At 39.4% G+C, this 26,408-nt stretch overlaps 1 protein-coding gene across 6 annotated transcripts in view; it reads right to left on the bottom strand.

Moving 5' to 3' along the window:
• ryr1b (ryanodine receptor 1b (skeletal)) overlaps nt 1-26,408 on the bottom strand; it is a 177,737-nt gene that overhangs the window by 64,842 nt on the left and 86,487 nt on the right. For all 6 annotated transcript variants that reach the window (XM_079825048.1, XM_079825049.1, XM_079825050.1 and 3 more), the window contains 19 exons: nt 26,221-26,384; nt 20,974-21,052; nt 20,805-20,894; nt 20,550-20,690; nt 20,389-20,466; nt 20,232-20,307; nt 19,997-20,120; nt 17,961-18,076; nt 17,788-17,855; nt 17,569-17,690; nt 11,446-11,495; nt 9,780-9,840; nt 7,037-7,163; nt 6,825-6,933; nt 3,472-3,553; nt 3,245-3,375; nt 2,838-3,158; nt 501-741; nt 304-391 (listed from right to left, as the gene is read on the bottom strand). In XM_079825048.1, coding sequence (XP_079681174.1) covers nt 304-391; nt 501-741; nt 2,838-3,158; nt 3,245-3,375; nt 3,472-3,553; nt 6,825-6,933; nt 7,037-7,163; nt 9,780-9,840; nt 11,446-11,495; nt 17,569-17,690; nt 17,788-17,855; nt 17,961-18,076; nt 19,997-20,120; nt 20,232-20,307; nt 20,389-20,466; nt 20,550-20,690; nt 20,805-20,894; nt 20,974-21,052; nt 26,221-26,384 — 2,268 coding nt within the window. The remainder of the gene's footprint in view (nt 1-303; nt 392-500; nt 742-2,837; nt 3,159-3,244; nt 3,376-3,471; nt 3,554-6,824; nt 6,934-7,036; nt 7,164-9,779; nt 9,841-11,445; nt 11,496-17,568; nt 17,691-17,787; nt 17,856-17,960; nt 18,077-19,996; nt 20,121-20,231; nt 20,308-20,388; nt 20,467-20,549; nt 20,691-20,804; nt 20,895-20,973; nt 21,053-26,220; nt 26,385-26,408) is intronic.

Genomic DNA, 26,408 nt, shown 5'->3' with positions numbered 1-26,408 from the left:
GCGCTATATAAATAAAGTTGACCTGACTTGACTTGACTTGACAATGAGATGTTCAATCCTGGTCGAGAGCCACTTCTGAGAGAAACTATCCCACAGAGAGTGCGAACCCAAATGAAAACCCAGAACACTTATATACTCTAATCTGCTAATTATCAATTAACATGGAGGAGTGACTCAAAAACTCCCACAGTCTGCCACCAACAGGTAAGGAGAACACTCGTAACAATAGTTTTCAAAAAAACTTGTGGTGTTATTGTGCCCCCCAAAAAAGCACTTTTTTGTATTATAAAGAAACAGACTTACATGAGATTTGGACCAGAAGATGAAGACTTCTCCAACCATCCTGAAGAGGTCCTCAGCATCAGGGTCAGGACAGGTCAACCACCTCGCCCTTTAAATGACACAAAGAACCAAATCAGAGAAGACAATCTTACCCCTGCAAAGGCTTCAAAGGCACGTCCGTTGGGTGTTCTTCTAAAAAGCATGGGGATGAGCAATACCTGTTGTTGTCCACGTATCTGATGAGTAGCGGGTAAAGAGCATACAGATCCCTGCAGAGCACAGCGAACTCATCGCGAATGGTTCCCTCTTCGCTGTCCACCTCTGTCTTTCCCTCCATACGCAGCTGCTCCTCCTCGGCCACCACCTTTCCACTGCGTTTCTTCAGCTTCTCCATGGTGGGGATGAAGTGGGACTTGAGCATCTCTGGCTTCGCTCTGCTCACGATGGGCTGAGCAAACACTGTGGAGGAACAACTCTGTAAATAAGGCCCTGTTTACGCCTAGTTGGATCCCAAGTGGATGACGCTAGATACAGGTGTAAAAAGGGTCATTTTAACGTTCAACCAATGCATCTGACCGGTTTGCTTTCGTAGTGTATATGCTCATGTGGTCGAATGCATTCGAACAGCCACAAAAGACCCCCTACTCTCCGGCTCCTGACTTAATGTGTAAACATTATGGGAAGCGCACTAGCCCGACGGGATTTAAACTTTGTCGGCTGGAGACCCAATTTTGGCTTGAAGACGAAAAACAAATAAAGCACAATGTTCTCTCACTATTCCTGATTTCTTATGCTGCTTTCACACCAAACTTGAATAGAGCGCCAGGAGTGAGTGATTTCAATGTTAAGTCAATGGAAAGGCACGGTGACGCGCATCTGGAGGTCTTGCGGCGCGATAGACACGGTTCGCGTGGCGCGATGGACGCGATTCCGCCTCATGACGCGCCAATGACGCGAATTGGACGCGAATTGAGCGTCTTGCGCGTTACACGCGAGTGGTGCTTTTTGTGCATTCACGCGTTTGAAGTGAATTCGCGTCTGACGCCCGAGCTGAAAAATTGCCGTCAATTCGCGCCGCGTTAACCAATCAGGAGCCTGCTCGCTGCGGTCACGTGGTAAAGTGACGTGATGATAAACCCTGCATAATTTAAAAATACTACTATTGTGTCACAAAATTAGGTTTTAAGACTTTTTCCAGGTGAGAATTTAATTGTTTAAAGCTCACATCTGTCGTTTATTTATAATGAGAGCACCTATTTAAAAAAAAATTGAGTTTGTGGAGTTGTGAGATCCAGGCGATCACCGGGCACTCATCGCTCATTAACCCCAGCGAGAGCAGCCTTTCCTCGGCCAGTCCTTCTGACGTTTGCCGCTGGCTCTGATGTCCTGTAGTGGTTCATCTTGTGTGGATCTAACGGGCGATCTTTGCTCTCATGAATCTATAATTTGTAGTCTGCCAAATCGTTTTGACTGAGGGCAAAGAGAGTAGTAGCAGGTTCAGCCAGTTTATTCAACATGAAGAAATGTTGGTTGCACTTTATTTTTGATAATAATATTGTATTTGTATTATTTTAATGTTGAAAAACAACAGTAAAAGTAGCAGGTAAACCTACTATTAATTAAAGATTAAGAGAAGTTAGTTGCACTTTATTTTTGATATTAATATTGTAATATTTTTATGTTGGAAAACAAAAGCAGAAGTAGCAGGTTAACCTACTGTTGAAATGTTGGTTGCACTTACTGTGCTTTTATTGAAAATGTATTGAATATTGAAATTGAGAGCAGAAAAGGTTAACTTCCTGCTCAAAGCTACTACTCTTTCATAACTTTATTTTTTTTTAAGGATATTTAAATATACATGCATTGAAGATAATGTAGGAGTTGCCTGGACCACATTTGTGTGGCTATTAATGCTTAATATTTTTAATGAAAATGAAAAGAGGCAGAGTGGTGTTTTATGACATATTTCTCCTGGAGCGCCTTGAACGCGCATCTATTTCGCTTCAAAGGCTCAATTTACATGCGCGTACAATTCGCTGTAGACGCGTGAATGGATTCAAAATGTTTAAGTGTCCAACTAGACGCGGTAGACGCGATTTTGACGCTCTATTCGCGTTTGGTGTGAACGCAGCATAACACACACTCACAGCGTTCGGTTGGTCTTGCGGCTGTCAGAGCAGAAACGAAAGCTGATGCTCTCCGTGTGTTTCTCGGTCATCTCCGGTCGCGTTCATTTGTAAATTGCGTGAGCTTATTTTGTCCATTAGTTCTAAAGATCTGAAAAAGCCCATAGATTTACCTGCCCATAGACTCTTCCCTCAAAGAAATCAGGACAGAAGTGGTTAAAAGTGGACAAAAGAGACGGATTAAAACACCAGGTGTGAATGGGAATGTGTCTCCCTCATCCACTTGTGATCCGATTGCCCAAAACGCATCTTTATACCAGGTATAAACAGGGCCTAAATCATCAGTATTGACTACCAGGGCTGGGCTGAAAATAGTGTTTTCTCCATTTCAACTGAGACTGACTGCCATTTATTGCAGTTTTTTCTCACCTGCCAATCTCTTCATCCATGAAGCTTCATCAATGCCCAGGTTGTTGACGACAATCTTCATGATGCTACCCAGGAGCTGATTGAGCTGTTCGGAGGTGACGTCAGTGCACAGACTGCCCTCCTGCTCGGGGAAGTTCTCCGGGCCCCTCTCCCACCAACGGGGAAGGTAGTTGCACAGCATGGGCAGGGTAATCTCAATCACGTGGGGCATCTCTGTGTAACGGGCCCCGGACTCTGCCAGATGCCCGATCTCTTTCATCAACAGGTCTAGCTCAGGGATGTCCAGACACAGCTCCTGCACTTGACTGGGCAGACCCAGAACTAAAACATGGATGATAAGAGAGTTAAGGAAGATTTAGTTGATCGCGACAACCATTAATGGTATTTATTGAGAGTGAGCTACTGACTTGTCCTCTCTCGTGGGGTTTTGGTAGTGTACACAGAGTATGCGTTGAACTCGTTGAGGTTAGGCTCCAGGAAGGCAACAGGCATGGCAGCAGCCAGATGAGCTAGACACTCTCCTAGAGCTGGTCTTTGGCTGTGTGGCATCACACCATAATGTTCATTAACACATACCATCCTGAAAAATGGTTCATATAGAAACAAACACGCATGCATAAAGCTGTTTCCTTACTTCTCGGCATGAGGGGTCTTTACAGTCCCCAGGGAATAGATACTGCACATGATACGGTAACAGGATATCTGCAAGTCATCCACTGAGTGATGAAGGAAAAGAGACAAAAAATGAGGGACTAAAAATGGGAAACATTTTATGCGTTTTGGCCGTACATTTACACGACAACTGTGTTTTGAGGGCCTGAAAATGCAAACGTTTGAAAACTCAATTTGGAAATGATACCGTTATTGTCTCCATGTAAACTACTAATCTGCGAATTTGTGAAAATGGTGACATCATGCGCATGTGTATTACGTGTTCGGTGTATAGGTGCATATTGTTTCTTTACTAAGTGACATCGCCAACTACTGGCCTTGCGTGAATAATACAGCAGTTTAGTCGTTTTTGCGGATTCGTGTAAATGGGGATCGGTTTGATAATGTTGTCGCCTGTACACAAAAAATGCGAAGGAAAAACTTTTCAGTTTTTAGTACATCATTGTCGTATAAACGTACCTTCAATTACAACTACAATATCACAACTATTCGCATATTTATTCTTATTTTGCGTTTTCGAACTCTTGATTGTTATTTTTTTTATAATGTTAGTTAGTTCACTGTTTTAGCAATACAGTTTTTTTGTCATGTTAAATGAAGCACATTAATGCCGGGTGCACAGTCAGGGTTTCTGCAGGTTTCACCAAGTCAAATTTAAGACCTTTTTAACCCTTTAAGACCTAAGGGTATTTTTACAATTAATTTTCCGCCTGGTGTTATTTACTAAAAAAGCTTGTAAAACATCAACCCTGTTGTGCACAGACAGTTGACACACCTCTTTTTTTTCAAGACAAGTTGCTCTGTCAGTATATTTGTGTTGCATTGATGTCACCTGAATGTAAAATAAGTTATGGGACCATAAAGACAAATGAAAACATAAAACGGAAATTGAATCACTCAAATATTTATTGAAAACACACACAAATAAATAAAAGCTAAGCATATTTCCTCTGTAAAACAGTTTGTTCAAGTCTTTAGAGTCCTGGAACTCAGGAATAAACATGATAACTTATACAGAACCAAAACTATTTACATTTTTCCAAAAAAAGTCCAGGCGCTTTTGGCCTCTTTGGATTTTGGATATTTACTGGTGCCAAGCCTCAAAACAGTTCCTATCAGGAACTTCTCCTCAAACTTTCTCCTCAAACTTTTTCCTCAAACTTTCTCCACAAAACTACTAAAAACTGCAGCGCGTCTCTCTCTCTCTCCTCAACACTAGCCGTGCGTCTCTCTCTCTTCACAATAAAAGAGCTGTGGTTCATGCGTAATGACGCACACCAACGTGGATGACAGATCAGCCTGTCATTGGTCAAACCCTCATCCAAAATGGCAGCTAGCATCGCGCTAGCGGCAAAAATGACGGAAAATGTATAAATTATGGACATCAAGTGGATATATCTTGGATGTAAGCGTTTTGATTTATTGCTGAACAACTCCAAAAAGATGCACATGTTCCAGGCTGGATAGAAAACCTTCTGTAAAGGCTACAAAGACACCAAAGACACCCCCGTGATGGCTAGCTCGTTAGCTTTCTGCTGGAAAAAACGGTAAGAAAATCGATAAAAGTTTCATGAAATAATATAGATATTTATCGGAGGTGCCGTGTGACGTCGTGGGCGATGCCGTCGGGCTCTGAGGGTTAAGACCATTATGAATTAAATTTAAGACCTATTTAAAGGAAATGCAGTCACGAAATTACTTGCAAAGTAAATTCATTTATTCAAATTGAACAAATCAATAAACTTGTATTGATAAGACTTGCACTTCCCCATAGCTCAATCCCACCAGGATTTCGCTTTATTTTTTTGGGTGATTTTTGAGATCAAAATGACTGAATTTGTGGTGGTAATTTCCAGAAATTTGCATAATTAGGATACCACATTTACTATATTATGTATTATATTAGATGCACAATAGTCACACATGACAATAAAACAAACCAAATGCATACATTTTGTTTATTTTGGTATCTTGCTATTATTTCGCGGTGAATTTACAAATTATGCAGGATCTCAAAAAATGCATTGTTGATTTTTCAATGTATTTAGTAATCGCGGAAATGCAAAAAATTGGAGGACTATTAGCTGAAGAATAAAATCCATTTTATGTGTCTGTAGTACAATCCGAAAGAGACTCGCGCCAATAACACGAAAGCTGATTAGCTGCAATATAAAAGTTAAATATTGGCCTCATTTGTAGTCGTAATACAGCGAATTATATTTGGACTAGCGAAAGAATGAACTACAACACCACTGAATTAAAAAACAAAACAATCTAAAGCGCTGCGGGAGCATTTAAATGAGCATTAAAGGTAGCATTACATGGACGTACGAAAATTAAGACCTGTTGAAAATTATTTAAGACCTAGAACAGAATAATTCCACAAATGTAAGACTTTTTAAGGCCTAAAATTTTGATTTTTGAAATTCTAGACTTTTTAAGACCCCGCGGAAATCACAGTCAAATGCCTGAAATCGGAGGCAAATCAGTGCTAGTTCACGTGAGCGACAGTCCCGTAGTGTGTATGATCAAAGACGTGATCTGAGAGAAGCGCCGAAGAGTCGCCATGTGAAAATATTTAGCATGCTGAATATCTGGGCCTCTCTGCAAATCAGAGTCATGTAACTGGAAATTACGTCGGTGACAAACTACAGCAATAAGAGAGTTCAGGAGTCATAGACCTGCAACAAAATATCAGCAAGCATTCTGGCTTCTGCCAACAACCATTCTCTCCTTCATATTCTTCTTTTTTTTGCTGCAAATCGGCGCATAGACATTTTGGATCACAAGCTTATTGCATGCATCATTTTGACAAGAAGAATTTTCTTTGTCAATTCTAGCATGTGTTTTTGTAGTGAAACGTAGTTTGCAGACCAGACAGAGTTCAATTGTTGGCTGTTCTTCACATTGAAATGTTGTGTAAAGTGTGACCGCCTGTCGCTGTTGAAATGCAATTGATTTACATTTACATTTATGCATTTGGCAGACGCTTTTATCCAAAGCGACTTACATTGCATTCAAGGTACACATTTTACATTTTGTCAATTCTTGCTTTCCCTGGGAATCGAACCCATGACCTTAGCGTTGCTAGCGCCATGCTCTACTGTTTGAGCTACAGGAAAGCCCCAAACTACAATCTACAATTGATAGATAGAATAGACCAAAATATGAACAGCCTTTTCAATTTAATACCTGCCACTAATTAATTAATTTCCTTCATAAATCTATTTATATATGAATTAAATCTACCCTGCTATGTGGGTAAAATTTAGTCACGTCAAATGACTTCTATGAAAACCTATGAAAATATCTCACACATGACATCATCTCCAAACTGGTGCTGGGCGATGTGGTCGAACAGGGACGTGAGCACTGGCAGAAGAGCAGTGGTGGTGTAGCTTATGTTCTGAGATACACCTTTGACCTGTTACAGAGACAGAGAGAGAGGGGAGAAAGAGGCTCAATTTAGAAACTTTGACACAGAACAAGGGAACATCTCAGAGAACAGGACTATATTTACATCTGACCTGGTTTTTGGTAGACACCTTCCCCAATTTGAGGTTTTCAACCATCTTCTCAATATCATCGGCAGCACTCTCAAAGAAAGAGCGCAGACCAGCCTTCACAATCTCAGGCCCAGATTTCATCACAGTTCTGGAAGCAAAAGATAAGCATGACACTTAATACATTAAAGAAATAGATCACACAAAAAGTAATTCTCATGAATCATGTCATTCCAAACCCATAAAACTTTCATTCATCGTTCGTTCACATTTAATACAAATTTAGGCTTTTTTTCACATATAGACATTAATCTGTGCACTGTGAAACGGAAGCACAACCGTACTTGCTTATTGCGCGAGAAACAAACTTCATTGGTTCTTGCTGAAGCTCAAACGTGCTGCGTAACACAAGAATGAACCTCATTGGTTCTTGCTGAAGCTCAAATGTGCTGCGTAACACGAGATTGAACCTCATTGGTTCTTGCTGAAGCTCAAGCGTGCTGCGTAACACGAGAATGAACCTCATTGGTTCTTGCTGAAGCTCAAATGTGCTGCGTAACACAAGAATGAACCTCATTGGTTCTTGCAGAAGCTCAAACGTGATGCGTAACACGAGAATAAACCTCATTGGTTCTTGCTGAAGCTCAAACGTGATGCGTAACACGAGAATGAACCTCATTGGTTCTTGCAGAAGCTCAAACGTGATGCGTAACACGAGAATGAACCTCATTGGTTCTTGCTGAAGCTCAAATGTGCTGCGTAACACAAGAATGAACCTCATTGGTTCTTGCAGAAGCTCAAATGTGCTGCGTAACACGAGAATGAACCTCATTGGTTCTTGCTGAAGCTCAAATGTGATGCGTAACACGAGAATGAACCTCATTGGTTCTTGCTGAAGCTCAAACGTGATGCGTAACACGAGAATGAACCTCATTGGTTCTTGCTGAAGCTCAAATGTGCTGCGTAACACAAGAATGAACCTCATTGGTTCTTGCTGAAGCTCAAATGTGATGCGTAACACGAGAATGAACCTCATTGGTTCTTGCAGAAGCTCAAATGTGCTGCGTAACACGAGAATGAACCTCATTGGTTCTTGCTGAAGCTCAAATGTGATGCGTAACACGAGAATGAACCTCATTGGTTCTTGCAGAAGCTCAAATGTGCTGCGTAACACGAGAATGAACCTCATTGGTTCTTGCTGAAGCTCAAACGTGATGCGTAACACGAGAATGAACCTCATTGGTTCTTGCAGAAGCTCAAATGTGCTGCGTAACACGAGAATGAACCTCATTGGTTCTTGCTGAAGCTCAAACGTGATGCGTAACACGAGAATGAACCTCATTGGTTCTTGCTGAAGCTCAAATGTGCTGCGTAACACAAGAATGAACCTCATTGGTTCTTGCTGAAGCTCAAATGTGATGCGTAACACGAGAATGAACCTCATTGGTTCTTGCAGAAGCTCAAATGTGCTGCGTAACACGAGAATGAACCTCATTGGTTCTTGCTGAAGCTCAAATGTGCTGCGTAACACGAGAATGAACTTCATTGGTTCTCGCTGAAGCTCAAATGTGCTGCGTAACACGAGAATGAACCTCATTGGTTCTTGCTGAAGCTCAAATGTGCTGCGTAACACGAGAATGAACCTCATTGGTTCTTGCTGAAGCTCAAATGTGCTGCGTAACACGAGAATTAACCTCATTGGTTCTTGCTGAAGCTCAAACGTGATGCGTAACACGAGATTGAACCTCATTGGTTCTTGCTGAAGCTCAAATGTGCTGCGTAACACAAGAATGAACCTCATTGGTTCTTGCAGAAGCTCAAACGTGCTGCGTAACACGAGAATGAACTTCATTGGTTCTTGCTGAAGCTCAAACGTGATGCGTAACACGAGAATGAACCTCATTGGTTCTTGCTGAAGCTCAAACGTGCTGCGTAACACGAGAATGAACCTCATTGGTTCTTGCTGAAGCTCAAATGTGCTGCGTAACACGAGAATGAACCTCATTGGTTCTTGCTGAAGCTCAAATGTGCTGTGTAACACGAGAATGAACCTCATTGGTTCTCGCTGAAGCTCAAACGTGATGCGTAACACGAGAATGAACCTCATTGGTTCTTGCTGAAGCTCAAACGTGATGCGTAACACGAGAATGAACCTCATTGGTCCTTGCTGAAGCTCAAACGTGATGCGTAACACGAGAATGAACCTCATTGGTTCTTGCTGAAGCTCAAACGTGATGCATAACACGAGAATGAACCTCATTGGTTCTTGCTGAAGCTCAAACGTGATGCGTAACACGAGAATGAACCTAATTGGTTCTTGCTGAAGCTCAAACGTGATGCGTAACACGAGAATGAACCTAATTGGTTCTTGCAGAAGCTCAAACGTGCTGCGTAACACGAGAATGAACCTCATTGGTTCTTGTGTGTCAAGCAAGTATGTTTGGTGATCAAAGTTCATGTGAATAAAAGCCTAAAGAAATATGTTCATCATATAAAGTGGTTTTATCTCTTCAGAGGATTTTGATTAAACTGCTCGATTATATGTTTTATGTTTATGTATTTATCTTTTGATGTCTTTATATGAAAGCATCAGAGTTTTGGGTGAATAGACTTTCAATGGAGGGACAGAAATCTATCAGGTTTCATTAGAAATATCTTAATTTGTGTTCAAGTGACGAAAGTCTTACGGGTTTAGAACAACATCACTGGGTTAACTAACCTGTAAACATCAGTAAAACACAGGGAATGATGTGGTCAGCAAACATACCTGGCATCCAGCGAGTGGGAAAGAATATGAAGGCAGTTGACCACTGCGGAGGCATCAGTGCCTGCACACACAAACATTCAGAGCATGACATAGGCCTTAAACTTTCACCTACAATTAGCCTACAACATATGCTACGATATATGACACTGATATAGAATGAAGAGCTATAATAAAAGCCAAAGCAGATATTCTTCTGAAATACTGAGCCAACACTGCAAACAATGCACCAACTTAAGCGAAGCACTGCAAATCATTAGAGAAACACTCAGAGAAAGATAGATAGATAGATAGATAGATAGATAGATAGATAGATAGATAGATAGATAGATAGATAGATAGATAGATAGATAGATAGATAGATAGATGATAGATAGATAGATAGATAGATAGATAGATAGATAGATAGATAGATAGATAGATAGATAGATAGATAGAACGATAGAAAGAACGATAGATTGATAGATAGATAGAACGATAGATTGATAGATAGATAGATAGATAGATAGATAGATAGATAGATAGATAGATAGATAGATAGATAGATAGATAGATAGATAGATAGATAGATAGATAGATAGATAGATAGATAGATAGATAGATAGATAGATAGATAGATAGATAGATAGATAGATAGATAGATAGATAGATAGATAGATAGATTGAACGATAGATAGATTGAACGATAGATAGATTGAACGATAGATAGATAGATAGATAGATAGATAGATAGATAGATAGATAGATAGATAGATAGATAGATAGATAGATAGATAGATAGATAGATAGATAGATAGATATTAGATAGATAGATAGATAGATAGATAGATAGATAGATAGATAGATAGATAGATAGATAGATAGATAGATAGATAGATAGATAGATAGATAGATAGATAGATAGATAGATAGATAGATAGATAGATTGATTGATAGATAGATTGAACGATAGATTGAACGATAGATTGAACGATAGATAGATAGATAGATAGATAGATAGATAGATAGATAGATAGATAGATAGATAGATAGATAGATAGATAGATAGATAGATAGATAGATAGATAGATAGATAGATAGAACGATAGATAGATAGAACGATAGATAGAACGATAGATAGATGATAGATAGATAGAACGATAGATAGAACGATAGATAGATGATAGATAGATAGATAGATAGATAGATAGATAGATAGATAGATAGATAGATAGATAGATAGATAGATAGATAGATAGATAGATAGATAGATAGATAGATAGATAGATAGATAGATAGATAGATAGATAGATAGATAGAGATTAGGGTGACCATATTTTGATTACTGAAAACCAGGACACTCGGCCCGGCAATGAGATACTCAAATGATACTCGAAGTTTACTCAAAGATTCCTTATTAATTTCAACACATTTCAAGTATGCCCCCTCTGTATGGATAGAACATTGTTATATTAAGGCCAGGACAGGACTTGAAAACAGGACATGTCCTGGGAAAAAACAGGACATTTGGTCACCCTAAGATAGATAGATAGATAAAACCAACAAGAACTTGGAGCAAATAAATGTAACTATTAGGAACGGATGTACCGATGGTGAGAAACATTAAAGAAAAAGGGGAAGAAGGTGGAAAAATGAAATGTGCAATCAGGCCATCATGCAGGATTCTTACCAAAGAGGGAAACCCTGTGTCTCACCAGACCGGCCAACTTACAGAAGATACTGAGATAGAAGATACACAGATAGAAAAAGAAGAAAAAAAGAGGGGTGGAGGGTTGGGAAAGAGAGAATGGCATGACAGGGAAAAAAATGGTGAGGTCAAGATGATGGAAAAGTAGGAGCAAAATAACGTGATCCATAGAAGATAAATGTAACAAAAGGATGAGGGGAGCCGTGGGAAAATACTCCAGGAGAGGGCAGAGAGAAAACCACAGGCAAGAAGAAGAGTGAGGAGCAGAGAGGACGTGACAGGTCAAAACTATCATCATTAAAACATCTTCTGCAAACATTCATGTAAATGAAAATCTTTAAGGTACGTAAAAATATGACTACCCCCAACACGGCACATTTCTGATGCCTCTCTCACTGTAAACCCTAATGCTTAAAGTCATTAACCGTAAACTTCAATTAAACAAATTAACTTTTATGAGTATTTATAACTTTCTTTTTCTTTTGAGTTCACAAAACTGACACATTTTAAGTTTTGAGTTTTATGAACTTGTTTCTTTTAGACAAACTTCAATTTAAAGGTGCTATAAGCGATATCAAGCGTTTTTTAGTCCAATATTTTTTTTGCCACATACAGCAAACATCTCCTCACTATCCGCTAGCTGCCTGTCCCCTGAACACACTGTAAAAAAACGCGGTCTCTGTAGTCGGCACAAGCTCCACAAACGGCAACAAAAACAAACTTGGGCAGTCTGGACCATAGATATCCATAATAAAGACTAGGGGCCCTATCTTGCACCCAGCGCAATTGACTTTGTACACCGACGCATGTGTCATTCCTATTTTGCACCCGCGCAAAGCGCGCTTTTCCCTCCACAGAAGCACGTCGCTAAACTAGTGAATGAACTTGCGCTACCTGGGCGGTTCAGCGCAAAAAAGGAGGCGTGTTCCGGCGCAAACAATCCCTGGTGCTATTTTGCTGTTCCATTAAACAATTGCGCCACTGACCAGAAAAAACCTAGTCTAAAGTCAGTGGCGCGTTGCGCGTTGTTCATTATGCTATTTTAAGGGCGCATGCTTGACCATAATGTATAGCGTGCACAACGCGCATACACTTTGCTCATGTAATCTACACAGATGCAACAGTTATTTTTGAAAATCATAAATTGTTACACTTAAAAATATTAACACATGAGATGACGGAAATCATTGTGGTGTGCCACGAAGATGTGAAAAAATAGGCATAAATCTAGCTTACAAATGATTCAGGCTAATTGTAGTCTAATAATTAAGGAGACCTGTTTGCCCAATAGTGGCAACTTCTGGCAAGACATATATGTATATAAGGACATCTAACAAATTGGTTTGTCCGTCAAGAACCAGGAAAAAAAATCGGTGAGGGTGGACGCAGCGATGTCCTCTGCTGGCGTCAGGTCCTGAGCAGAGGCAGATCCACCTCCCGTTACACGGCGTGCCCGATTGATGCTGGCAAGCTTGGACTTTCCCCGTCTTCTGATGTCATTGTAGCGCTTGCGGCACTGGTGCGACGTCCTGGGGATGCCAGCTGATGAAACAATTGTGGCTATTTCCTCCCACGCCTGTTTAACCGACGCTATTTTGGGTGGGTTTCTCCCATCCCCATACAACACAACTTCTCTGTCTTTCACTGCTCTTACAAGAACATCAGTCTCCTGCTGTGAACCGCTCCTGGCGTGCGCCTGGTAAATACGCCATAATAATAGCAATCCATAATGGAACTTGCGCACCTGCTTTTACAGGGAATGTTGGATGACGCTCTGATTGGTTTATTCACGTTACGCCCAAACCACACCTATGAATAATGAAGCTACTTCAGACCAACCCATTTTAGATTTGCGCCGGGCGCAAGAGCCATTTATCCCGCCGGGAAAATAGCAACAGCGCCGAGACCCGCCCACAAAGTTACTTGCGCTTCGCGCTTTGACACTTGCGTTTCAGATCGTTAAAATAGGGCCCGATATGTCTCGTCCGCGCTGCTGGCCAATGGAGGTCGACGTTCGCACCTGGCGGCCATCTTGTCACAGTCAGCTCGCTCACTCGTAACATTATTTTCATGGTTTTTGCACTTTTTAAATAACCATAACTTGCTAAATTTTCTACCGATTTTCAAACTGTTTGGTTTGTTATAAACGTCAAAGATGTAGATATGACACTGCATACTTATGAAAAATTATTCATAATTTGTTCAAGCATCCATAATTATAGCCACGTTAATAACGTTTGTAAGAAACCAAACCATTTGTAAATCCGTCAAGATTTCAGCGAGAAAAGAGTATTTGTGTTCATGCAGATCATCAGGAGCCACAGAGCCCTGCCTGTGACAAGATGGCCGCCGGTGATGACGTTAGAGACTCCGCTGTAAGACATCTAGCCTTTATTATGGATATCTATGGTCTGGACAACGAAACATAATAAACAGTGCTCCAGCCAATAATCGACAAGAATGATTTGGGGGTGGAGGTTTGGGGTTAGTGCGCGTGCACTTTTTTTATTTAAAAGTACATCAATTTACTCACAATGAGCGTGAAGTAGTTGGCTGGGCCATCGTTACCACAGCAGCGTTAGCACGCAAGCTACATCCATTTTAAATGCACGTTCATGACTGTTTCAGGAAGCACGGGGGGGAGGAGAAAGAAGGAGGAAGGGTCTAGCTAGCCTCTGTTTTGTTTGACAACACTTCGAACGTCACAAGAAGTTACTCTACCCAGGATCGCTTAGAGCACCTTTAACTGAAACTGGGCTGGGATTTCCCAGCACGCTTTGCCATTATACTTGAAAAGGAAGAGTAAATGCTCAAATGAAGTGTTATAAAATGTTTTTTGTGTGTGCAAGATTACTGTTAAGTGGGAGATGTGGTAGTGTTTAATGTTTTGCTTTGTTACTTTAGAAGAGTTTATGTTATATTGTTTTTTTGGGGGGGTTACCATCATGGTGACGAGTGGAGCATGATATCAAATCAAAGTTTAGCAAAGCATTGCATTACTAATGGACCCTTTTCACAGACTCTGATGACGTGTTTTAACGGTCATCAATATCGTAAATCCTGCAATATTTCATTTTTTTTTTTTTTTATGTATGTAACTTTAAAACACAAAAACTTTGTGTTTTAATACTTTTGCATCAAATTACAAAAAACAAGTTACCGCTGCTGTGAGAGTGTTTCTAATACAGCGTCTGTGGGAGTGATGGTAAAAATGTACATCTTTCTCTTAGGAATGAGCGATACCACTTATTTTGTTTTCGATACGATACCGATACTTTCAAGGCCAGTATCACCGATATCGATACCGATACGATACTTATAAACAGAACTTTTTAACTATTAAATGTATTAAATTATTAAAATTACTAAGAGAACAAATTTGAAAGGTATTTTAACATTCAATATGCCTTGATTGCAACTTATTAGATCATAAAATATGTTTACATCTAGTGGTAACCATGGAAATACTATTTTGTATTTCAATTTGTATTTTGTATTTTTTGTACTAAATACTAGTTGAACTATGATCACTGTATAAAAATGAAAAATCACCCAAAAATGAAAATTTGCCCATAATTTACTCACCCTCAAGTCATTCGAGGTGTATATGACATTCTTCTTTCAGACCAATAAAATCGGAGTTATATTACAAAAGTCCAGGCTAATCCAAGCTTCAGAATTGGATTAATAGTTGCTCTGTTTTTGAAGTCCATAAAAAGTGCATCTGTCCGTCAAATAACTGCTCCACGCGGCTCTGGGGTGTTAATAAAGGCCTTCTGAAGCGAATCGATGCATTTGTGTAAGAAAATTATCCATGTTAAAAACTTTATCAAGTTAACTATCGGCCGACTGCCTTCCGTGGAAAAGTGTTGAATGTTGAAAGTGAAACTCAAGATGCGTACGTGACGTCATGATGAGCGGACCTGGTCGCGTTACGCCCGTTTCACACATACTCCGTTTGCAGTGCGTATGCGGTGCGTTTTTTTTTCAGTACCCATGTTAACGGATTACAGCTTTCACACTGCGCGCGGATGCTGTCCGTCAGTCCGTTCCAGGTGCAGTGCGTCTGCAGCAGTCCGGCGATCGTTTCCGTACCTAGTCTATTTTTTGCTGTGCTGCACTGCTGAATTAAAGTGACAGCACATAGTTCGCTTTAAAATAAACATGTAATGAAACGAAAATCTAGTAATTTTACCACAGATGAATATCATTTAAAATACTCTGTTTCAAAGTCAACACATGGCTTTTTTTTCTCGGGTAAAGCAAGGAAACGACACCTCTCAAAAAAGGCCTTTATGACCTGCTTTTAAAAGGGTTTAAAAACGAAAGAAATAAAAGACGAGAGTCGGCTGTTTCTATTGTAAATTTCTAATTTCAAATGTTTATATGCTATAAGTTATATTTCAATGTTCTAATCTAAAGTATAGGCTATATAAATATAAAGTAATGAATTGAATAAAACGTTGTTTAAATTTACTACGTTAAAACGTGACATCTATGAAAGTGTAAACAAAGAGAATTGCAATTCTGACAAGCCATGTTCAGTAACAATTTTTGGATTTGAAATTAAAAAAATAATGAATAAATGCTGTGTTTGTGGTATAGGCTACAACCGCGGATCAGTTGCGCGCTGCAAACGCAGCATATATGAAAGCACAACAGCGCATGCTGCTCCTGCACCGTAACACGCACCGCAGACGCACTGCAGACGGAGTATGTGTGAAACGGGCGTTAGTCTTTCGATCGGCAGGGGAACTTTCAACAATTTTTCCATAAATTGAACAGGGAAGGCGGACGGCCAAAACTTTACTTGATAAAGTTTTAAATATGGATATTTTTCTTACACAAACGCATCGATTCGCTTCAGAAGGCCTTTATTAACACCCCAGAGCCGCGTGGAGCAGTTATTTGACGGACAGATGCACTTTTTATGCACTTCAAAAACAGAGCAACTATTAATCCAATTCTAACGCTTGGATCAGCCTGGACTTTTGTAATATACATCAGATTTTATTCGTCTGAAAGAAGAATGTCATATACACCTCAGATAACTTGAGGGTGAGTAAATTATGGGCTAATTTTCATTTTTGGGTGAACCATCTCTTTAAGAGCGAGTACAAAATAAAAATCTGCCAGGTCCTAACATAACATCTGAGGTCTTTTTTTTTTGTTTTTTTTGTGTTTTTTTAGGAAGGACACCGCCTCACTAGGTATACGTTCACACTGTGAGCCTTAGTGCTCAATTCTGATTTATTGCTTGGATCCGATTTGTTTGTATAGCTGTTCACATTGTTGTTTTAAATGTGGCCAATACCAGATTCCAGTGTGAACAGATCATGGTCCTGGACTGAACCGCATGTGCAATGAACGATAAAAAGACATCACGCAGCACGCTGCTATATGGAAGTAAACATTAAAGTGATTACACATTTATTTATAGTGTGATCTGCCATGAAAGACAGCAAATTTATTTGCATGCAATATAAAAAAACAAAGACGAGGATGTGAAAAAAGAGAGCAGAGTTTTTAAACATTTATGATACGAGCCCTCATGTTTAGCTGTCACTGTAATACTCTTGAGCTCTGACACATCACTGTCCTTCACTGACTACCTTTCACAAATGTCTTGATAACGTCGGGTGTGTATAATCTGTGACTCCCATGAGCACAGAATTGTGTCAAATGTTGATCTCGAGTGAGGTAAATGTTGCATGAATTCTGCTGCTATGACTGTTCAGAGACTGAGGTCACACTGCAAAACATCTGACCTGTATCGGATTTAGGACCACATATGGAAGAGGCACAAATCAGAAGTGAAAAGATCAGATTCCATGTGGTTTGTGCTGTTCGCACTGTCATGACAAAAACAGATCTGAGTCACGTGAGCAAAAAGATAGGGTTTGGGCCATATTTGTCAGCAGCCTGAACGTAGCCTAGGATGCAGCCTTGCGTTTGAGAAGCATTCTTTACGAATGAGCGGATCAGTTGAATCAGGTGTGTTTGATTAGGGAGACATAAATAAAATGTGCAATGCTGAGGTACTCAGGGTTAGGAACCATTGGACTAGGGTACCACAGAAAAATGCAGATCTGTAGCATTAGTTACCTAGCAATCATCTCCTTCTCCTTGTTGGAGGCATGGCCACCACTGCCCAGGACTTTTGCAGGTGTGGACAGGAAATACAGGCAGTGATTCTTAAAGTACTGGTTTACCAATGGAAGCAGAATCTACATGAAGAGAGTATAAAGAGGAAGAGGAGAGTGTGAGAGGCTGTATCTCTTCCAGCTAATTCCCACTGAGCGCTGTCACTCATTTGTGTCTCACCTTGGCAAAGAATTTAATCTCCTGTTCATGGGGAGATTTCTCAACTCTTCCACTGCTCACAACAGCCTCTGGAGTAACAAACACACAGAACATTCATCCAAAACACCTTCACCAAGAGCAAACTAACATCTACTGTTTTTTTGATGGAAGAAATGACTGCTATGAATGTATACCAAGATGAGCAATAAACTCCTGGGCAATCTCCATCCACTTCAACAGCTTCTGCAGGAACCCATAAGCAAAACGCTTCTCGATGGAGGAAATCTCCTGCTCCATGTCCTTCAAACCCCTAAAGAAGAAAACAGTGAAGAGACACAACATGATATGAGTGTATTTTTTCCACCTCATTACATCTGTAAGAGCTGATTCAACATGCCATAAAATATGTCTGAGGAAAGAAAAAGACCCCACTAAACTTGGGTTAAGGTATTTATCTGAAAAATTATTTGGCAAAAAAGTCAAACTACAACTACATGCAAACTCACAGGAAAAAGCATACACTGACTACAACATAATCGTTAGTTTTCTCTTTTGCTTTTGCAAAATATTTTTTTTTGTAATGTCCACACAATTTGGCATGTTTCATTGCATTATCACAACTAAAACAATTGACTCCCAACTTTGCAATATGCTTACAAAATATTTAAAAAAAAAATTCCTTATATTTGAATAAAGGGTGAAATTGACCATTTTCCTAGGCCGGACATCACTTTTGGCTAATACTGTATATGGGTCATGAGTCATGACATGTATTTTTTTGTGTGTCCGAATTCATTATTTTCCTAAAAAGATTTTTTATAAATCTATGTCATATATCAAATTGATCTACAATATTTCCTTTATAAGAAACCCTTTTAATTTTTTTGAAATTCAATTGACTTTTTGAGTTGTGGCGTTTAAAAGACCAAAAATGTCAGGTTGTGCGACCGTCCGAACATACAAGCAGAAAAAAAAAACTTTAATAAAAAGGTTCATTTTCTCAGTAAAATTCTTAATCAAATAGTTTGGCATGATTTTGCGTTAAATTCCTTATAAAAGAGTGAAAATAGTGTATCAGTCCTATTTCAAAACTATTCTATTACTTAAAAAAAATTTTGTCTGAAAAGTGTAATCCTCCAAATGTCAGAGGGTGACCGACATAAAAATGCCATTTTATGCAATGTTACTTTAAGAAAACTATGTGACAGCATATGACATCACACAGTTGTTTAAACTGATCATGTCATGTGGTATGACCCCTGGAAAACTTTGAAAATGTGTTGTTATTATAAAAATGTGTATTTGATTGAAAAAAATGTATGTATAACCTTAAGCATATGGTCAAACATTTGTATAGGTGTCCAAGTTAATGCCTGTTAGATTTGAATTGAGTTTGAAATGTCAGGTGGTCCAACCAGCAATTTTACATTTAAAAGTATCAAATTCCACTGCAATTGCATAATGAAGTAAGAAATTTAATCGTAAACCGTTATATAATGTATACAAATCATTTTTACAGTTAAAAACAAAACATAAGAACACACAGTTTATATGAATTGGACTAAAAGGGCAATACATAAACTAATGGAAAGGGAATTTACAATGGGATATGCATTTTAGACACTACAATGATTCATATCTACAAGTTTTCAGTAGTGCTTAGTACATTAAATGTATATTATTTTAAATGAATATATGGTCGCACCACCTGACATTTTTTGGGTGGTAAAATCAGAAATCTTAAAAACTGTAAAAAAAACAAAAAAAAAAACAGTTTTGCTTAAAATTAAAAAAATGTTATCTTAAAAACCTTATTGGATATTGACCCGTATATGTAAGATCTGTATCGTGAATAAGTCAAGGCTAAAGGGCGTTGTTAGGTTTTCTCATACCTTATTGCTTTTATATATACAGTAGTTAAAACAATATAAATATTACAGGCAAAAATTATTTATCAATGCAAATCACTAAAAGCCTTCCTTCCACTGGAAAAAATAGCCCCTGACCGTGAACAGCAGCAGAAGTTACATTATTATGCCGTTAGATGGCGGAAAATAGTCACTCAGTAGTGAAGACTTTTATATTGAAAGGACTGAAACTTGTGAACACAGAACAAGACGCAACTGTCAAACGCTTTGATTAGAGCTGTCAGTGTCAGGCACGGGAATACGCAGCGGACAAACTATGCTTAATGATACCAATAACATCAAAGGACAACATTTTGTTGTACCTGGTAACAGCATATCCATTCAACTGGAGGAATTTGAGCAGGTCTTGGGCTTTCTCTCTGTCTCTTGCCTTCTCTTTGGCCGTCAACGTATCATATGGTACCAGCAAAGGATGGGTGCCACCACCTATGAACACAAAAACACACAAAAACTAGGAGATAGTCCACGGGCTGGTATAGTTTACGTTATGAACATTATTTTGTGCAGTCATACGGTGAACAAAATAAACGATCATACCCTTGCCTTGTAGCTCCATCTTCTTCTTGCGGCCCCAGGTGTTATGGTAATTCTCAGCAATCTGTTCTGCCATAGACTGAACAGATGGAAACATGAGGAATGAATCAATCACAAGAGTTTCTCAATGTCTTATACTGAATTAATTTAGATGATTTACCTGCAGCTCTCTGGACAAGGCCATGCCTGTCAGCTCCACTGGCTGGGGAGAGTATCCCTGGCTGGGATCATAGGTGGCCTGCAGGAGACGGATATATATGTATGGATATTGGGTTCATCAAACATGCAATTTCCATCTTCTTTGTTCAATCTCTCTGTTACCTGAGCAGTCTGGGAGATCTTCCTGGTGGTCTTCACCTCGGTTTTCTCAATCTCTCCATCTCTGGCTTTCTCCAGTGTCCATTCCCACGCTAACATGGCCTTGATGGACTCTTTAATGGGCCAGCGATAGATCTCCTTATCCTAGAGAAAGAATACAAAAGGGAGGCTGACCTTGATTTTGGACGACCAACTGTCAAAACAAAGCCAATAGGCAGGTTTGAATAAAGATAAGTTTCAAAGAAGATCCATTCAGACCTTCTCAGAGAAAGTCTTGTACGGCCGCAGCATGTGGTGAGTTTTGGCGTTCTCATCTAGGACCTCTCCATATGTCCAGTTGTTTTGGATCTGGAAGATGGAAACAAAAGGTCACAAGCCTATTCTCAAGCCTACAATGAATTTGGCTTTGACAAGTGCTGATACTAACCTTCTCAAAAGCCCATTTATCATGCGTGTGCTCAGCATATTTGTTAATGAAGGCATCAAGTCTCTCAGGAATGATGGTGCTGCAAAGAAACAAAAAGGAAACATAATCGTTCAGTTGGAGTTGTTCATTCAAATACAAATCTTTTAATGACTCCCTCAAAATGATGCTATGGGCCCTATTTTAACGATCTGAAACGCAAGTGTCAAAGCGCGAAGCGCAAGTAACTTTGTGGGCGGGTCTCGGCGCTGTTGCTATTTTCCCGGCGGGATAAATGGCTCTTGCGCCCGGCGCAAATCTAAAATGGGTTGGTCTGAAGTAGCTTCATTATTCATAGGTGTGGTTTGGGCGTAACGTGAATAAACCAATCCGAGCGTCATCCAACATTCCCTTTAAAAGCAGGTGCGCAAGTTCCATTATGGATTGCTATTATTATGGCGTATTTACCAGGCGCACGCCAGGAGCGGTTCACAGCCGAGGAGACTGATGTTCTTGTAGAGCAGTGAAAGACAGAGAAGTGAAGTTGTAATGTTGTAGGCTACATTATGGTAAAGGTGATTTCACAGTCTTTTTTTTCAGTCTTTCAGTTTTTTCAGTTTTTCAGTCGATTTTTGTTCCTGGTTCTTGACGGACAAACCAATTTGTCAGATGCCCTTATATACATATATGTCTTGCCACTATTGGGCAAACAGGTCTTATCCTTAATTATTACAATTAGCCTGAATCATTTGTAAGCTAGATTTATGCCTATTTTTTCACATCTTCGTGGCACACCACAATGATTTCCGTCATCTCATGTGTTAATATTTTTTTAGTGTAACAATTTATGATTTGCAAAAATAACTGTTGCATCTGTGTAGATTACATGAGCAAAGTGTATGCGCGTTGTGCACGCTATACATTATGGTCAAGCATGCGCCCTTAAAATAGCATAATGAACAACGCGCAACGCGCCACTGACTTTAGACTAGGTTTTTTCTGGTCAGTGGCGCAATTGTTTAATGGAACAGCAAAATAGCACCAGGGATTGTTTGCGCCGGAACACGCCTCCTTTTTTGCGCTGAACCGCCCAGGTAGCGCAAGTTCATTCACTAGTTTAGCGACGTGCTTCTGTGGAGGGAAAAGCGCGCTTTGCGCGGGTGCAAAATAGGAATGACACATGCGTTGGTGTACAAAGTCAATTGCGCTGGGTGCAAGATAGGGCCCTATGTGTTGATCAGAGAAGGACAAAAACGAGAGAGCTTTTATTTTGACAGAAAAAAAAAAACATGCTCGGACGCCTTAAAGGTGCAGTAAGCGATTTTTGAGAAACGCTGTTGAAAGTGGATCAGACTGAGCAGCACAACACACTTGTAGCCAATCAGCAGTAGGGGGTGTGTCTAGGGTTTGGTACTTTTAAAGGGGTCATAGAATGACATTTTTGTACAAGTTAATATGATTCTTTAGTGTCTAAATGACAAGTTTGTAATATACTTTAATTAAAAATTCTCATTAGTATTGTAAGAAAACACTCAATTTACCTGGTCAAAACCAACTCAGTTTTCAGCAAGTCATTTCAGTGTATGTGACTTTAAATGATAATGAGCTTTGCTCACCCCGCCCCCTCTGCTCTGTGGGGCGTTCGGTTCGACCCGACACAACACCACAACACACATGGAGTGTTGCCTTGACAACATTTGAGGGTATATTTTCGAGAAATAATGGCAGCGGGAGTCTCTGAAGACACATCTAAGCAACCTTATCAATTTGAACCGGAGTCGGACCAGGAACAGATGACGAACCCATCGAAGTTCGAACAGGACGTTTCTGAATGGTTGGTTAACGTCATGTCACTTTGATCTATCTTTGTACTGGCAGAGTAGCGTAGTTGCTATGTGTTTACTGATGTGTTAGTTCATTGACAGATTGATGTTATGTTATAAGATTTTTTTTTTTTTACATTACTTCTTAATCAGTAACAGACACCGTTATAAACCATGTACAAAAGTAAGCTTAGTGTAGTGTTACCACGTTAACTTTATCACCCGAGTACACAGTTTGTAATAACAAACATAACGCGTTGTTCATTATAAACGTGGGATTATGAATTATATTGAGAACGTCATAACGTTACACAGAAAGCATGCCGTAATGTAACTTACCCTGTAAACTTTAGCCTCATTCATCGTGAAGCGTGCAAGCGATTTGCAAAGATTAATATAAAGGTTAATAAAACGTTACACTCACACATCTTCGATCTTCCTGAGGTGCAGCAGGAACACGATCCTTTTTTCAAGAGCAGCTTATTAGCAAAACCTGCTTTATACTGACCCTCGTTTATAAAGCAGTCTGCTGAGAAATGATTGCGCAAACATTGACGTTGATCGGGGGGATTATTCCCTTCTAAAACAAAACTCAGCAGCCACTGGGTCTTCAGCGGTTCGGATTTAGGAACATCAAAATGACTGCTGTGTTCGTTATTACACCCAACAACACAACACCACAATCGCTTAGACGCCATTCTGCTCCAGAGTATCAACAATGGCGGACTGATGACCGCTCGCTCAGGGCGGGTCTGTGTTGAAACGCTGCTGTCAATCAACAATCTTAGGAGGGGCGTACACCATGTAACGTCACACGGTCAGACGGCTCGATTTGAGACAGGGGAAAATATATAAGGAGATTAAAAAAAAACACTGGATGTATTTTTATAATTATAGGATGGTTGTGTACAGGCACTGCCAACACACATTTCCGTATAATCAACTTGTAAAAGTGCATGTACCATTACATGACCCCTTTAAGGGCACCGACCGAATTACGTCGGTACTACTGAGTACTGATTCACATTAAGGGCGATTTCACACCAACCTTGTTTGGTCTGGATTTTTGGACTTTTCAGTTTGGTTTGAATCAAAATTACAGGTGTGAAACCTCCCCCGGACCACGGTCCGGACCAAACAGACGAAATTGGGTCAGAGGAAAAGAGGAAGTCTCGGTCCAGATCAAACTGAACAAAGGTTCGGTTTGTTTCTAGTGTGAAAGCATTTTCTGTATGGTTCGTACTTTCAGACCATTTACAGGAAGTTCCTGTTTATGTTTAAATATTATAATGTTATTTTTCAATTACATCTAGGCTACATTGATTATGAAAAGTGAAAAAATGCGCAATATTTCAGAAGACAGAAGGTCAGAAATTATTTTGAAAGAAATGTTGTATGATTTTGCTTAGAAAGCCTTTCTTTAATGTGAATTTCTTTTTGTATAAATTGTATCTTAATTTTAATCAACGTTAAATCAGATAATTGCCTGGATTTAATAAATAAGAAGCAAATAATCTATAGCAGACGGGAGCGATCACATGCTTTGTAACTGGAGTGTGTCTCAAATAAACCGAAGCTCAGCAGCTACTCGTCTCACAAACATGAGAAATATGTGTAGCCTATATAAAGCTTGAAATGTCCCCTTTTAAACGTAATGAAAAGAAAATAGTCAAGCAATGCACACTGTTCAATAGTGGCAACGTCTGTGTCTGTTCATTCATTCTTGTCAAAGATGCTGACGTCAGACGCACGTCCGTTTACAAACCAATCAATGTCCAGATGCAGCCCACATAGATGATGACAAGTGGACGCAAGTGTGTCATGTAAAGTTATTTAGTGCGCTCGCATAATTGCAATGTGAAACCAAACCAAAACTAACTGAATGTATAAAATGTATCAAAACCTGAACTTGGGTTCGGACCTTGGTGCGGACTTTCAGGTGTGAAAACGCCCTAAATCAATCGGTACCAAATTTTGGTACCTGAGAACGCATCTGGTGATAAGACTAGTGTCTGTGAATATTAAACAGCAAAAAGACTATTTAAATACGAATCCTGTGTGTCTCTGTGTGAATGAATGCCGTATACGCGCGGTTTACCTCACACACACACACACACACACACTCAGAATCGCGCGTGCCGGTCGCATGTTTCTATCTCTGCCGTCTCATATGAGGACACGAACGCACAAACGTCATCTCCAGAGCCACTGAGTCACTTCATGAGCATTTTACCGTTTCATTTGAGAAAAACTACCGTCATGTTATAAACACACAGAAACTCAAAGGTCTTCACGGCAACCCGTCAAAAAGTTTGGTTTCACTTGACAAATACATTACTGTTGTACAGTAGAATTTAGATACGGCTCAATGTAATAATAATACTAACACTAATGTAATAATAATAAATTATCAAAACTTTATTTTTTAAGTAATAAATTAAAAATGTTCTTCATGTTTTAATTTTAACCATATAAAGCTCAGTTGTGCAGCACTTTGTTTGACAATAATTAAATTAAAAGATAAATTAAATTAATGTCTTTTGTCTTCATTTGATTACCCGAAAATACACAACACATAATTTGTGGGAAATCTTTTCATAGAAATTAAATTAAAAAGAAAAAAAATAACAATATGGTTGTTTTTATGAATTAAATTAAGTACCTAGTAGCCTACTATTTACTAGTAAATATTACAGTAATCAAACATCACAGACAATGGCAGAGAGAGACCAGGGCAGCTCTGGCATAATGTCAATAACACTTCTATAAATTACTAACAGGTTCTTTACAGTTATTGATGTAAACATCCCTATAGTACCGAATTTCAGGTACCGGTACCGATACCGATTAAAATGTGAACGTACCCAACCCTAGGCGTGTCCAATCATGATCATGAATCAGAGAGTGAGCAAGAGGGAGATTTGCTATGTTTCATAGAACCAAGATATGCTGATATTGTAATGTTAGCTATAGTAACAGGACAGTTTTGAGCGTCATTGAAATATTATTTTGCCCCTTTTAGGGGGGGAGCAATGAAGGGAGGGGTGTGTTTGTTTGGGTTGATTTCAAATATCTGTTTCTCAAAAGTTGCTTTCTGTGTCTTTAAAGCTTCTATTCTGACAAATTTACAAATGATTCTCATGACAAATTTGGGAAGCATGCTGCATTTTCGAATGCAAACTACCCAAAATGAAAAGAGTCTGAAATATGCATGGCCAATTATCGGCCAGCAGGTGAGTTTTACGATTTCATATAATGAAAGGCAATGGAATGGTTCACGCTATGCTCTACATGCATGGGCCGCAGAATTTCCCCCCCTGAGATTTATGGGTTATACTTCAGTTAGAAATATACAGAAATCTGTATAAAAACATGAAAATTCACATACCTTAAATATACACATATGCACACAGTATATAAACCCAAAGATATGAAAAGAAGTTCTCACTTGGTTGTCTCCACTGGTTTGGGGTCAAAGTTGCCCTCAGCGTCCACAGATGCTTTCTTCTCAGTCATAGATGAATAGCTAGCATCCACATAGTCTGGAGGGATGGCCCCCGCTATGGCGCAGATGCAGGGCATGGCGATCTTAAACAGCTCTGCATCAAATTTCTACAGAGAAGAGATGGCTAGAAC

The sequence above is a fragment of the Gobio gobio genome, assembly GCF_949357685.1.
Source record: "Gobio gobio genome assembly, chromosome: 9".
Lineage (NCBI taxonomy): Eukaryota > Metazoa > Chordata > Actinopteri > Cypriniformes > Gobionidae > Gobio > Gobio gobio.
The sequence above is the reverse complement of the archived record's forward strand: the minus strand, read 5'-3'. Positions and strand labels throughout refer to the sequence as shown.